Source organism: Nuphar pumila, chromosome 4 (assembly GCF_984573655.1).
Source record: "Nuphar pumila chromosome 4, dmNupPumi1.hap1.1, whole genome shotgun sequence".
Taxonomy (NCBI): Eukaryota; Viridiplantae; Streptophyta; class Magnoliopsida; order Nymphaeales; family Nymphaeaceae; genus Nuphar; species Nuphar pumila.
The window spans coordinates 125,490,938-125,504,843 of NC_143252.1; the positions used below are offsets into that span (position 1 = coordinate 125,490,938).

General features: G+C 37.1%; 1 protein-coding gene across 1 annotated transcript in view; it reads left to right on the plus strand.

The window, feature by feature from the left end:
• Positions 1-11,056, plus strand: part of CRT3 (calreticulin 3) — a 54,306-nt gene extending 43,250 nt beyond the window's left edge. The window contains exons 4-14 of the mRNA XM_090003480.1: positions 299-557; positions 655-711; positions 789-836; positions 921-1,007; positions 1,092-1,149; positions 1,359-1,426; positions 9,539-9,634; positions 9,725-9,781; positions 10,144-10,233; positions 10,297-10,329; positions 10,833-11,056. Of these exons, the coding sequence (XP_089859606.1) occupies positions 299-557; positions 655-711; positions 789-836; positions 921-1,007; positions 1,092-1,149; positions 1,359-1,426; positions 9,539-9,634; positions 9,725-9,781; positions 10,144-10,233; positions 10,297-10,329; positions 10,833-10,844 (865 nt within the window). The 3' untranslated portion in view covers positions 10,845-11,056. The remainder of the gene's footprint in view (positions 1-298; positions 558-654; positions 712-788; positions 837-920; positions 1,008-1,091; positions 1,150-1,358; positions 1,427-9,538; positions 9,635-9,724; positions 9,782-10,143; positions 10,234-10,296; positions 10,330-10,832) is intronic.
• Positions 11,057-13,906: the final 2,850 nt, after the last annotated feature.

Here is a 13,906-nt window from a genome sequence, read left to right on the forward strand (position 1 = left end):
GATGATTTCTTGATGATTATTGGTTAATAGCACCCAAACATATTGCAAGGTATTTGTGGTGCTTAAAAGTTGTATACTAAATATTCAATTAAAATAAAGATTTAGACAAAATGCAAACAAACGTAGCATATAAACAGCCAAAAAGCTTTCTTTTGCTCTAACAATGGGAATAATCCTTTTTTTTTTAATCTTTGTGTTCAACTGTTTACTGAGTTCTTTTATATCTTATTTCTGTTCCTTTCATATTCTCTATACCAATCTAATTGGTGTGATATGGTTGGTGTTTTCCTTTATTCAGTTTGATGTTTGGTCCTGATATTTGCGGTACTCAGACGAAGAAGCTCCATATGATTCTTTCCTACCAAGGACAGAATTATCCTATCAAGAAAGATATAGAGTGTGAGACCGACAAGTTGACACATGTATATACATTTATTCTTCGGCCCGACGCATCGTATAGTATCCTGATTGACAATAGAGAAAGAGAGTCTGGGAGTATGTATACTGACTGGGATATTCTTCCTCCACGCAAAATTAAGGATGTGAATGCAAAAAAGGTTCGAGATTTAGGATTTTATTTTATCCTTCCATATCGCTATGTGAAAGTTTGCCTTCTTATAGAATGTCTGAGTGCATATTTTCTTCTGCAACCAGCCCAAGGACTGGGATGATAGAGAGTACATTGATGACCCTGATGCTGTCAAACCAGAGGTATGAAGTTTACACATTGCACTCCATGAAGGCTATTTTGTTGTCTTATTGTTGCTTAGTGATAATTTGATATGCAGGGGTATGATTCAATTCCAACTGAGATCCCTGATCCAAAAGCTAAAAAAGTCAGTGAGTTATTGAAATCCTCTAACATTTAGAAAATTGCAACTTTGAGCAGATTAAGTAGTTTTGTTCTTTCTTTTATTTAGCCTGATAGTTGGGATGAAGATGAGGATGGCATATGGAGGCCACCAAAGATACCAAATCCAGCATATAAGGGACGATGGAAGCCGAAGGTCTGTTTTGTGGGCCATTTAGCTATTTAAGAAAAACTGAGACTTATTGTATTTTTTATCTATTATTTTTTTGGTACATTTCAGAAGATCAAGAATCCCAGTTACAAGGGAAAATGGAGGACTCCTTGGATTGATAATCCGGGTATGTTTTTATGTCAGGATATTGGTACTGCTAAATGTTAAAAAGGATATTGGTACTACAAATGAAAACTTTGACAATTTAATCCTGACCACATATAGCTACTTAAACTCTAGCTGTGCATTTGTTCTCTCAACTGTGCAAAGAAGATAATTGCTTAGTCCTATACTGTTATCAGCCCATTTTTTGATCCAATCACCTATTGCTTTCAGAGTTTGAAGATGATCCGGAACTTTACGTGCTGAAGCCATTGCATTATATTGGGATTGAAGTTTGGCAGGTAAGTCGCCCATCCATATCTTGCAAAGATCATTGGTCTGTAGACAGTGACCCAAAAAAAGGTTTGTAGAGGGCTTCAGACTATGCATAATTGCATCTGCAACTCTGCAAAATCTTCCCATAATGAGGTTGGATGTGTGGATTAATTTATCAATCTCCGAGAGTATGTTTTCCTTGTCCTGGATGGGATGATCATTGGCATCATGTATAGATAAAGTAAGATTTTCCATTTACATTTGTTAGTTGGGTGTGTTCATAATCCAGGTTATCACTTTATGTGGATTCTATGCAGATTCAAGCAACAGTGCATTTAATTTTTTTGTCTGAATTAGGTTTTTGTTAGTGGTGTTGAACTTTCACTTTAGTCAAGATAAATTTGCAAAGAAATATCATTGGGTATGAAAATCTCAAGGGATATAGAAGAAAGAGTAAGCCCATTCCAGTTCCTTTTGGCTGTGTTTGGGAGGTTGTTGTCAGAGGAAACAGGAGGGCATCGGAGGTGGATACAGTCATCCTATAAATCCCAGTGAAGATGAAGATTGGTTGGGAGGAAGGAAGTCTGGGAATCGTAAATGTAGGCAGGTATTCAGGAGGCTCCACATTTTTCCCCACTTTCAACTCCTTCACAATTGAGGATGTATTTGCAACCCCTTATTCTGAAAGGATTCCAGTGGATGGAGTCTCGCTCTCTCACTCTCTCTCTTTGTGTGTATTTGGTTTGGATCTAGGCAACTCTCTCCCTTAGTGTATGGTTGGTTTGGCTATAGGCAAACCAAAAAAACATTAGTCAGATATGGGACTCCAAAACCAAATCCAACAGTTTATATTTGTCTGGATCTAGGTAGACCAAATCCAACATAATAGTTGCACGTGGGACTCGAATCAAAACCAAATCCAATATTTTATATCTGGTCTAGATCTAGGTAAACCAAATCCAACATAATAGTAATAATAGTTGTACACGGGACTCAGACCAGAACCATATCCGATAGTTTATATTTTTTTTGGATCTAGCTAAACCAAATCCAACATACTATTCAAACGTGGGACTCAGATCAGACTTGGATAACCAAGCCTAGACCATTTACATCCTTATTTGCACAGGTGCAAATGGATCTATTTGGTGAAAAACCTTTGATATCCAAACCTGTCACTTTATTTTGGATACAAATTGCAAGTCATACTCCAAATCAAAGTTCTCCAAACATGATCAAGGAATCTGGTGGAGTTGCAAGCCAAATCCTGGAAGGAATATCTGGTATTTCCTAACAATCATGGAAGTTGATATTTTTATTCAAATACATTTCCACTGGGTTCCAGTATTTGTATTTCCTCTAATTTCCTTTGAATCCTTCCAAATGCTTCCTCCCAAACACATCCTTATTAGGTGACTGGTATCCTCACTATTTATTTTTGTGATACCATTTGTCCATTTCCTGATAACATTATATGCAAATATGTGCATCTTATCATCTCATCTAAAATCTACAGGTGAAGTCCATTCCCTTTAGTTGTGTTTCCTTACTATATGACTACTTCTAGTGCTAAATGTTGTCGTGACTCATGACCACCTTTCTTTTTTAACAGTTGCACTTTGTTCCATACATGAATTTGAAAAAGGTATTAGGTGACTATTTGATTCTTTTAAAGCTAGATATCACTTGGGCTATGGTGGTCAGTGAAGTTTTTTTGGTAGGAGAGTATTGAACCCCTATAAGGAGTCTGCAAGCCTGAAGCAGATTTCTCTGTCATTGTTTGCTTGACTGAATAGTTTATCTAAGGGTTTTAGGGCACTAGCATGTGATATATGAATTGGGCTATGGTGGGCAGTGATAAAGGTTTTTAGGTGTCAGTATAGTGAGATTCCATGTCTGCAAGCCTGAAACCAATTCCTCTGTCATTGTTTGCTTAACTGAACTAATTTGTTTTTTAGGGGTTTTATGGTATAGTCTTGTGCATAGAAGAGTTGATGCGATTATCAGCTCAATGGGTCACTGTTTCCTGACATCATCTGGTTTAGATTAAAAAGAATTAAGTAAAATATGCCATAAATGGACCAACCACTCGCTCAGGACTATGAAAAGATAAGGCTTATCCATGGCTCATGCTAGTTGAGTTGGTGACTTGTTCATTTGACTGGGTAGCTTGTCCCTCCAGACATTAAAAAAACTTTTTTTGGGCCACACATGGCTATGACAGGTGTTAAAATATGTATATATAAAATATATATATATATATATACATACATACATATTTTATTTCTTTCTATTTTTCTGTACAACAAAAAACCCGATAGGGGTATTTTGGTAAATTATCATGTATCTTTTTTTTTCTTTTTGTATTTTTCTCTTTTCTTTCTTTTTTACCTTTTTCTTTTCTTTTTCTTTTTTTATTTTTCCATAATGTAGGACCACAAGGGGCCCCACCCATCTAGTCGTTGGGGCCCCAACGGTCATATTTATAACTGTTGGGGCTCCCAACGACTAGAAGGGAGCCCTCTTGTGGTCCCTTCTCTTTAGCTTTCCTCCTCTATAAATAGAGGAGGCTCTCACTTGTAAATGCATGGGTTTTTCACCCACCTACTCTCTTCAATAATATTAATCTTATGCCTTGGAGGCACTTTACCCCTTAGTGGGTTACTTATGCACTTTTAGTATTTGTGTTCTTGGCTTCTTTAAAGTGTGTTTTGCATTATTGGTGTTTCCGCTATTTTCATTACATGGTATCAGAGCAAGGAAGGTGATCGGGCTTCTCTTCTTGTTGGTATCTTGGGACGTGTGCCTCTCAATCTTTTGAAGAAAAGAAGGTTATTCGGTACCTATGGAGCACAAATCTAAAGTAGAGCTCCCTTTTAAGCTCAATGGATCCAATTACCTTACGTGGGCCTCCGCTATAGAAAATCATCTAAGAGGTAAGAAACTTTGGGGTTTTGTTATGAGAACTACTCTCGAACCCTCTTTTGTTCTCACTAAAATTGAAAGTGGGATTGAAAAAACTTTAGATGGCGGTGAGCGCATCAAAGCTATCAATGACCATCAATCCAAAGTTCAGGATTGAGAAAGTAACCATGCCAAAATCTTGGCATGGTTTATGAACAATGTGGTTTATGAACAATGTTGATCTCAAAAATTGTGCTAACATTGCTAAGTTTAGAAGAACCAATGAAGCATGGTTCTTTCTTAAGGGTATGTATACCCAAAAGAATCTAGCAATACAATTTTTTTGTCAAGAAAAAATTAGATCTACTAGACAAGCGGATATGAGTGTTCGTGACTACTTTAGTACTTTAACCCCTCATTGGGATGAGCTTGTTCTTCTTGAGCCCAAGTGGGTGGCTCTGGAAGATGTTGAGTTAAGAAGAGAACAAATTGAAAAAGAGCATTTCTTCTAATTCCTCCATGGTCTTCGGCTGGAATTTGAACAAGTTAGGGCATTCCTTCTTCATAAAAGTAAAGCCTTACCCATTGAAGACGCTCTTGCCGAAGTATGCTAGGAAGAAATTCATCTTGGCATAAGTATTAATAGTGATGAAATTTTGGCCGTTACTAGGCCCGGATCAAATGTAAAAGCATATAGACCTCCCCACTTTAACAAAAATAATGGATATAGAAAGAGAGTGATTTGTCATTATTGTAATGAACTGGGACATATTAAGCCGGTTTGTCCAAAACTTAAAGGAAAAGTGGCCGCGGTTGGAGAAAATTCTCCAAAGAAGGAAGAAGAAAGTGTCAAAGGAGGAGATATCAAAGAAACTCTTAGCCATATCTCCGAAGTTCTCCAACATCTTCTCAAGACTTCTTCACCTTCAACATCAGGAGCCGCCATCGCCTATTCTTCATCACCTCCTGGTATGTGGATACTAGACTCCGGTGCTTCTTTTCATATGACATCTCATAAAAACTCTTTTTCTAATATTTTTTCCGAACCCATATCTTCTTATGTTTCAACAGCCGATGGGACATCTTTAAAAATTGAAAGTATTGGAACACTTGATTTTAAAACCTCTAAAAACTTTTTTGTTCCTAAAGTAAGAGTCGTTCTAAAAATTAATCTAAATCTTTTTTCCGTTTCTCAAATCACCGATCATGGATGACAAGTCTCTTTCTCACCTAAAGATTACACTGTGGAGGATCTCCAGTTAGGGAAGCTGATTGGGCAAGGCCATAGAAGGGGCAATCTTTATTTTATAGACTTTTTAACTCTTCCATCCCAAGTTATTTTGTAATCTTATAAACAACAAAAGTATTGAAGTTTGTCATGAGAGACTTGGTCACCTGAATTTTGTAAAGATGTCTCTTTTTCTTTTTTTGAACAATACTTGTAAAGTCGAACACATGACTTGTAAAGATTGCATTTTTGAGAAATCTAAAGCTATTACATTTCCTCAAAGAAATTATGTCACCACCCGGCCTTTTGAACTTGTTCATTCCGATGTATGGGGACCTTCCCCTATTTTATCTAAACGAGACTTTTCATACTACGTGGTCTTTATTGATGATTTCACTCGATTTACATGGATTTACTTCTTAAATCACAAATCTGAAGTTTTCTCCTTTTTTAAAGAATTTCATGCAATGGTTAAAAATCAATTTTTAGGAAACCTATCCATTCTTAGATCCGATTTGGGAGGCGAATATATGTCCAATGAATTTCAAATCTACTTGAAAGAAAATGATATTTGTCATCAACGCTCTTGTTCAAACACTCCAACAACAAAATGGTCTTGCGGAAAGAAAGCATGGACACATAATAGAAACCAGAAGAACTTTACTTGTTTTCAAGAATATTCCCAAATCCTTTTTGGCCGAAGCGGTTCTAACCTCAACATATTTAATCAATAGAACACCATCTTCTGTTTTGAAAAATCTTTCTCCATTTGAAAAACTTTATAATGTCTCCCGATTACAAAAGACTAAGATTTTTTTGATGTAAATGTTATGTCCTAACTCAGAAAAACGATAAACTTTCCTCAAGGGCAATTGAATGCATTTTCTTGGGATATGGTGAAAAACAAAAAGGCTATCGATGTTTTGATCTATTAAATAACAAACTTTATATCTCAAAAGATATTACTTTCTTAGAAAAAGAAAATGGTTTTTCGCATAAACTAAATGAACATGTTGATTATTCATTTTTGTTTGACTTGTTGCCTTAAGAAAAAAGCATAGATGATCATCTTAATATTGAACCTTGTGAGGAGCATATTGAACCTACGGTTAATGAGCAACATGACCTTCATGAAAACTTAAATGAAAATGTACCAAGTCACACACAAGTCTATTCTAGTAGAAATGAAAGTAATCCTCCTTGTGCTCTTGAGAAATTCTCTCAAAATGAGTCAATGGAAGAATCCTCTCAAAGAAAATCAAATAGTATTTCTAAAATACCTAATAGATTTGTATCTTATGATTCTTTTTCTCTAAATTTTTGAGTTTGTTTATTAGCTATTCACTCTTTCCATGAACCATCTCATTACAATGATACTAAGCAATATGCTCATTGGAATGAAGCAATGGAACTTAAACTTAATGCACTTAAAAAAGCACAAACATGGGAAATCATTGATCCCCCAAATAGCAAGAAACTCATAGGATGTAGATGGGTTTTCAAAGTAAAAACTAAAAGTGATGGTTCTTAAGAAAGATTTAAGGCTCGTCTAGTAGCCAAAGGATATGCCCAAGAATATGTGGTGGATTATGATGAGACATTTGCCCCTGTTGCTCGCATGACTAGTGTACGAGCACTTATTGCAATAACGTCTATTAAAAAATGGCCTATCTTTCAATTTGACGTTAAGAATGCCTTTTTAAATGAAAATTTGAGTGAAGAAGTTTATATGGAACTACCTCCGGGTATGAATTTAAATGGTAAAATTTTAAAATTAAAAAAGGCTTTATATGAACTTAAGCAAGCTCCTAAAGCTTGCTATGACAAGTTTAGTAATGTATTAATCAATTTGGGATTTATTTCTTGTTATATTGGCATTGCTCTTTTTGTTATGAAAACAGGTGACTTCATTGTTATTCTACTTTTGTATGTTGATGATATGATCATCACTAGGAGTGAAAAAAAGAGAGTAAATGATGTTAAGTCCATGTTGAAGAAAACTTTCGATATGTCTGACCTTGGATTTTTGAGATATTTTTAAGGTATTGAAGTGGCGTACTCTTTCCGAGGATACATTCTATCTCAAATGAAATTAGCAGCAGACATTTGTACAAAGTCAGGAATATCCGATGAAAAGAAAGTTGACAGTCCTGAAGTTATCAATGCAAAACTAAGACTTGAGGATGGTGTTCTACTTGAGGATCCAACCTCCTATCGTCAATTAATTGGATCTCTTACTTACTTATCCATCACCCGTCTAGATATAGCTCGTGCAGTTCATGCTGCAAGCCAGTTTTAACATGCGCCTACTTTAGTTCACATGACGGCCGTGATGTGAATTGTGCGATATATCAAAAATACCATCTCCAAAAGGTTTTTCTTATCCTATTCTTCATCTCTTGAATTAATTGCTTTAATTGATGCTGACTGGGGAGGAAATCCCAATGATCGTATCTCAACCACTGGTTTTGACATCTTTTTAGGTAAATCTTTCATTTCGTGGAGATGCAAGAAGCAGCAAAATGTCTCACTATCATCCATTGAAGCTGAATATCGGGCCATGACAATAACAACTATGGAAATCGTATGACTTAAAAGTCTCCTCTGTGACATGGGCGTCCTTGTTTCTTCTTCCACCAAGTTGTGCTGTGATAACAAAAGTGCGATCTACATCGCAAGCAATCATACTTTTCACGAGCGGACCAAGCATATCGAAATGGATTGCCATTATGTTCGAGATGAATATCTCAGAGGAACTATCACATTACCATATGTTACTTCAGAATATCAATTGGCTGACTTCTTCTCCAAAACGCTTCCAATTCCACGATTTATGTTTCTTCTTAGCCAACTTTCGGTCTTCTCTTCGTAAAGTTTGAGGAGGCGTGTTAAAATATGTATATATAAATATATATATATATGTATATATATATATACTTATACTTGTATATATACGTACGTGTGTGTGTATATATATATATATATATATGTATATACATATATATGTATATATATACATATATGTATATACATACATATTTTATTTCTTTCTATTTTTCTGTGCAACCAAAAACCCAATAGGGGTATTTTGGTAAATTATCATGTATCTTTTTTTTCTTTTTGTATTTTTCTCTTTTTTCTTTTCTTTTTCTTTTTTTATTTTTCCATAATGTAGGACCACAAGGGGCCCCACCCATCTATACGTTGGGGCCCCAACGGTCATATTTATGACCGTTGGGGCTCCCAACGACTAGAAGGGAGCCCCCTTGTGGTCCCTTCCTTTTAGCTTTCCTCTATAAATAGAGGAGGCTCTCACTTGTAAATGCATGGGTTTTTCACCCACCTACTCTCTTCAATAATATTAATCTTATGCCTTGTATGCACTTTACCCCTTAGTGGGTTTGGTATTCCCTTTTAGTACTTGTGTTCTTGGCTTCTTTAAAGTTTGTTTTGCATTATTGGTGTTTCAGCCATTTTCATTACAACAGGTTTATCCATAATTCATGCTAGTTGAGTTGACTTTGTTCACCTGACTGGCCAGGTCACCCATTAGACTAGAAACACCTTTTTCTCATTAGTAATCAAACAAAGATTTTGTATATGTTATGGAGTTACTTCAGATATACTCCTGTACCATCAATTCAAAGTTCTATTCTTATGTGAGAAACTTCAAGAAAATAGTCAAATCCAAGATACTGTAGCTGTATCTGCGTGATGCAGGAGTTTGGCACTATCAATGTCAGCATTTTGATCTCTTTTTTGGCAACCTCTCCTCCACCTTTAAGTGGCTGTCCCACTAAAAGGCCTTGTTTATGACTTGTTATGATATGGACTAGTGATGGGAGATGGTGATTGGGGCCAGTCTCTCAATATTGAACATGGGATTCCACCTTGTTCATTGGGCACTTTACAGGGTTATGCAAGTTTTCGAGTTTTTTGGTCTGGTTATTTGTTGTTTCTTGTATCTTATTTATAACAAATTGTTTAACTTGGGATTAAAACGCAGGTGAAGGCTGGTTCTGTGTTTGACAACATCCTGATCTGTGATGATCCGGAATATGCACGGCAAGTAGTACTGGAGACATGGGCAAAGAACAAGGAGGTACATTTTATTAGCTTTTGTTGTCTTTCATTCTCTTGTGGTAATCAGATGACATCAGCTTTCTAAACTTGGTCTCATTCTTTTGTGCAGGCTGAGAAAGAGGCTTTCGAAGAAGCGGAGAAGGTCAGACGTGCTCGAGAAGAAGAGGTATCTATAGCTTGGCCAACTCTAATATGTGGAGTAAAATGAGTTTACCATGTTTATGCTGCTAGTTTTTTTTTCTGACATTCATTTTAAGATGCATCAAAATCAAGTTGATGCCTAAGCTCTCTAAAGTGTTCTAGACTTCTAGTGAATCTTGGGCTTCGTCTAAAATCAGATCCTTCTGCTTGGTGCAATCTGGCATTGCATTGGATTGGATTGTTCACTCCAAATTGTCCTTGTATTCGTCTTGGATGCACTCCAAATTCATTTGAACCACCTCATTTCATGTAGCTCTTATTGGATACTGGGATGGGGATGAGTTGGGCTTCTGTATGTTGGTTCTCAGAGATTGTTGTTTAATGCAGGAAGCTCAACAAGCAAGAGAGGAAGGCGAACGGAGAAGAAGAGAGAGGGGACATGATCGTCGTAGAGACCACAGAGATAGACACAGAAAGGTATCCAAATCTCTCTCTCTCTCTCTCTCATATTTCGTACTGACTGTATATTTTCATGAACAGCGTGATCACCGCCACTGGGATGATGATTATCATGTGAGTACAACTTCTGCCAAAATGCTGAAATTTGTCTAATTTATCGACCAACTCATTTGTGTGCATGGCTTCTTTCTGGTTTCAATGGCCAAAACCCACCTTTGAGTACATCAAAAAATAAAAACTGTTAAGACAACGAGAAAAGTCCAAAGATTAGTATTTTGAATCTGACTGCTGGTGACCACTAAGAGAACAGGTCGAATGTGTTTTTTTATGACGAGAACCCTTGCCGAAGCTAGGGAAAACCTCGGGTGGGGCCTCACGACCACACTGCCTTATGTGGCCCATCTCTGAAAGCTACGGACACCCATGCGCCAGCGGGGTTTGATCCGGTGTCTTCAACCCGATACCTTCACAACCACCGTGCTGGCCACAGGGGTGACCCCGTGGTGGTACTCCGAATGTCATTTTCTTGTATCAATGATCACAGCTTTGATTTCCTGTTTTTTTTTTTTTTCTGCTCCATGTTATAACCTTCATATTCTCCTTTTTCTGTTTGACAGGATGAATTATGAGGAGCTTCATTCTCTCTTTCTGTCACTCTCCATGCAAGACTCGATATTTTTCATTTGGACTCCATTATTATATATCAAATCACAACTGATTATGATGCTTTCTGGTTGCATGTAAGTTGTAACAATGGAAAGGCACAGACGCAAGTAATTTTGATGGATGTGATTTTAACTCCTCTATTTATCGTGAACCAAATAAGAAAAATTTAGCTATATATAAGTATTGTAGGCGTGATTTGAACGCCAAGGATCTGACTGTTCAGCTGAAGGACTTATTGAAGCTTTCTGTCGTTTGTCACAGTCCAGATCGGGCTGGCTGGGCTACTGGCCGATTTTTTGGAGCCCACCGTGGTCTGAGTCGTGGGCTCGTTCTTTCTAAGATTCCATCAGGTCATATGCTTCACAGTCAATTTGATAAGGGTTTTCAAGATTTAGCTGGATCAAGCAATTCTCGGAAAGACTGGATTGTTGTGGATGGTGGTTGGAACTTGTGGACCGAGTCTCTTCATCTTTTTTTTTTTGCTTATTTTTTGCTAGTCCAAAGGGAAAAAAAAAAACTCAACATTGACTGCGTATTGACAGGCCTGTTGGTAAAATCCTTGAGGTCCCCTGCCCACAAGAGACTACACCCAGATTCTTTTATTTTTGTTTGAAAGACAAGCTGGGGTTAGGCAGACCCCCCTAACCAATTATACAATGATACCATTGGGATTTGAACATGCAACGTCTCAACACAAGGTGACGTGCCCTAGCTGCTCCTACCAGACAAGCGGAGCCCCCAGCTTTGATGTTGCATAAAGCATGCTTCCTACGGGTTTAAAACTTATTAAATCCTGTCAACTCGGGAATGTTCACAAGTCACCTTACCAAATGCTCAAGGTCCGTGGGTTCTTCAACTTCATTAGGATCAGATCTTTTGGCATTTCGTTCTCCTGCATGCCTTTTGTCTCCCAAAAATACAAGATCAAACTTTTTTCCTATAGGCTGAATTCAAATATGATCTGCAGGGGACGTTGTCCCACGTCTTTCTACCGCCGATGATGAGCCAGATCTGGTCTTTTGACTTGGCTGAGCACGAGTTGATGGTGCGAATGATTCTGCAAACTCTCTCTCTCTCTCTCTCTCTCTATATATATATATATATATATATATATATATATATATAGAGAGAGAGAGAGAGAGAGAGAGAGAGAGAGAGAGAGAGAGAGAGAGAGAGATCCTTCATCTAACGGTTTGGGCAGCTACAGTCGTGTTGGCTAGGGAGAATGGTTTACCTCCAACTAATTTGTGGTGTTTAAGATAGTCTGGGAGCTCTGTCAAGAAAAGATAGTTTGGGGGAGGGGGCGTAAACAGCAGATAGGATGACCTAATTTATGATCTTTGCTAGAGTCATGCTTTCTGTGTAACTGTCATGGGCTGTCACCATCTGCTCGGTCAACATGGCTCTGCGGCTTAAATCTTCATTTACTTGGAAAGGGAAGGGATGTTAAGAATTATCAAAGGACATCTTCCACAACGTTGAAGGTTTAAGATAAGCCTCTTCATATTTTATGTTCTCTGCAAAAGTCAAGTGTAGTTATGAAGGGCCCCCCACATCTAAAATGCAGTTGACATGTTACTGTCCCAACTGCAACATAAAACTGAATCTGTGATCAATGAAGGAAGCAGGCTGAAAAAGGACCAAAATGCCCATCCAAAATTTGTGAGCCATATACATACAAATGAGCTGCTGGATTAATGGTATTGACGTGCACTTGATTGGTTTCCAACTAAGTTTTGGGTCAACTTGGTGGTTTACTAAAGGTTGAAGTTTAACTTGATTGACTCGGTCATGTACGTTGAGTCCTGCGTGAATTTGCTATAAGTACCTGGTTCGAGACTACATGATTATAACATGAGGGGTTTAGACTTTTAGGAGGATGTGGCTGGTATAATTAGTTCATGACTGGTAAGTTTTGGACCAAGTAGTAGATTTTGTATGAAATTAACATGATTAAATTACTTCGAACCATTTTGCACTGAACCCCGTATCGTTCATTACTAGTTCCGGATTCAGGTATATGATATATTATTCAGAATTGGAGCTACCAGAATTATGCCTCGTCTTGTTAGCTCAATACTAGATCCGTACGTTACATGTTCTTGTTAGGTTATATTCACATGCAGGCTGTCAAATGAGCACTTTGAGGACCCGCACCTGTAATTGGATATTACATGTATCATGCATCGCTACTCCAAAAATGGTAATTATAAATCATGTTGGTCTGGAATCGCTGTGTTTTCTCAAAAACATGCAAAACTATGAAAAAATTGAAAACTTCCAAAAAAAAATGTTTATAGCATCTCAACAAAAGCATGATCCCACGATATATTGGAAATAGGTGAAACTTTGTCTGGATTTTCATGCCTGTGAAAATCTTGCAAAAATATCTCTTCACAAAACCTCGGTGATACACTGAATGTTATCGTATGTTTCCACAGGCCTATTTCTATGAGCCGCTAGCTCAGAAAACTGCACATGAAATATATGAGATCAATAATGCACTGATATCTAGTTGAATCGATAATTTGATGTTTAACCAGTAAGTGGGCAATCTCTATTTCGTTTTGCTTGTCTGGGTTAACATCCAGGGATCTATCTATCTGAAAAATAGAGATATGGGACAAATGTTGAAACATGGTTCATGAGCACTGAGTTTCATTCCTCAACTGCATTCATTTGTTTCAGCCAGTCATACTTGATCTTTCATGGTAGACCTATTCTCCGGGAAGCTTCATAACTTAAAGGATGGTGTTTGGATGTACCAACCATAGTAACAACAGTTTAAAATGGCATGATAAGGGCAGTCAAATTTTTGTGATTAACATTTTTATTTTTTTTCATGTTTTTATCGGCAAAATATCCGTAAATACTTTTTAAAATGTAAAGCTAAAAAAGGAAAAACTGTTTTCCCTCAAGGTGTGGCTGACAATGTTAATATCACGAAAAATTTGTGATATTTTTTAAAAGCATTGCAATATTATTGAAATATTGTGATATGTTGAAAATTTTAAACTTTTGATAT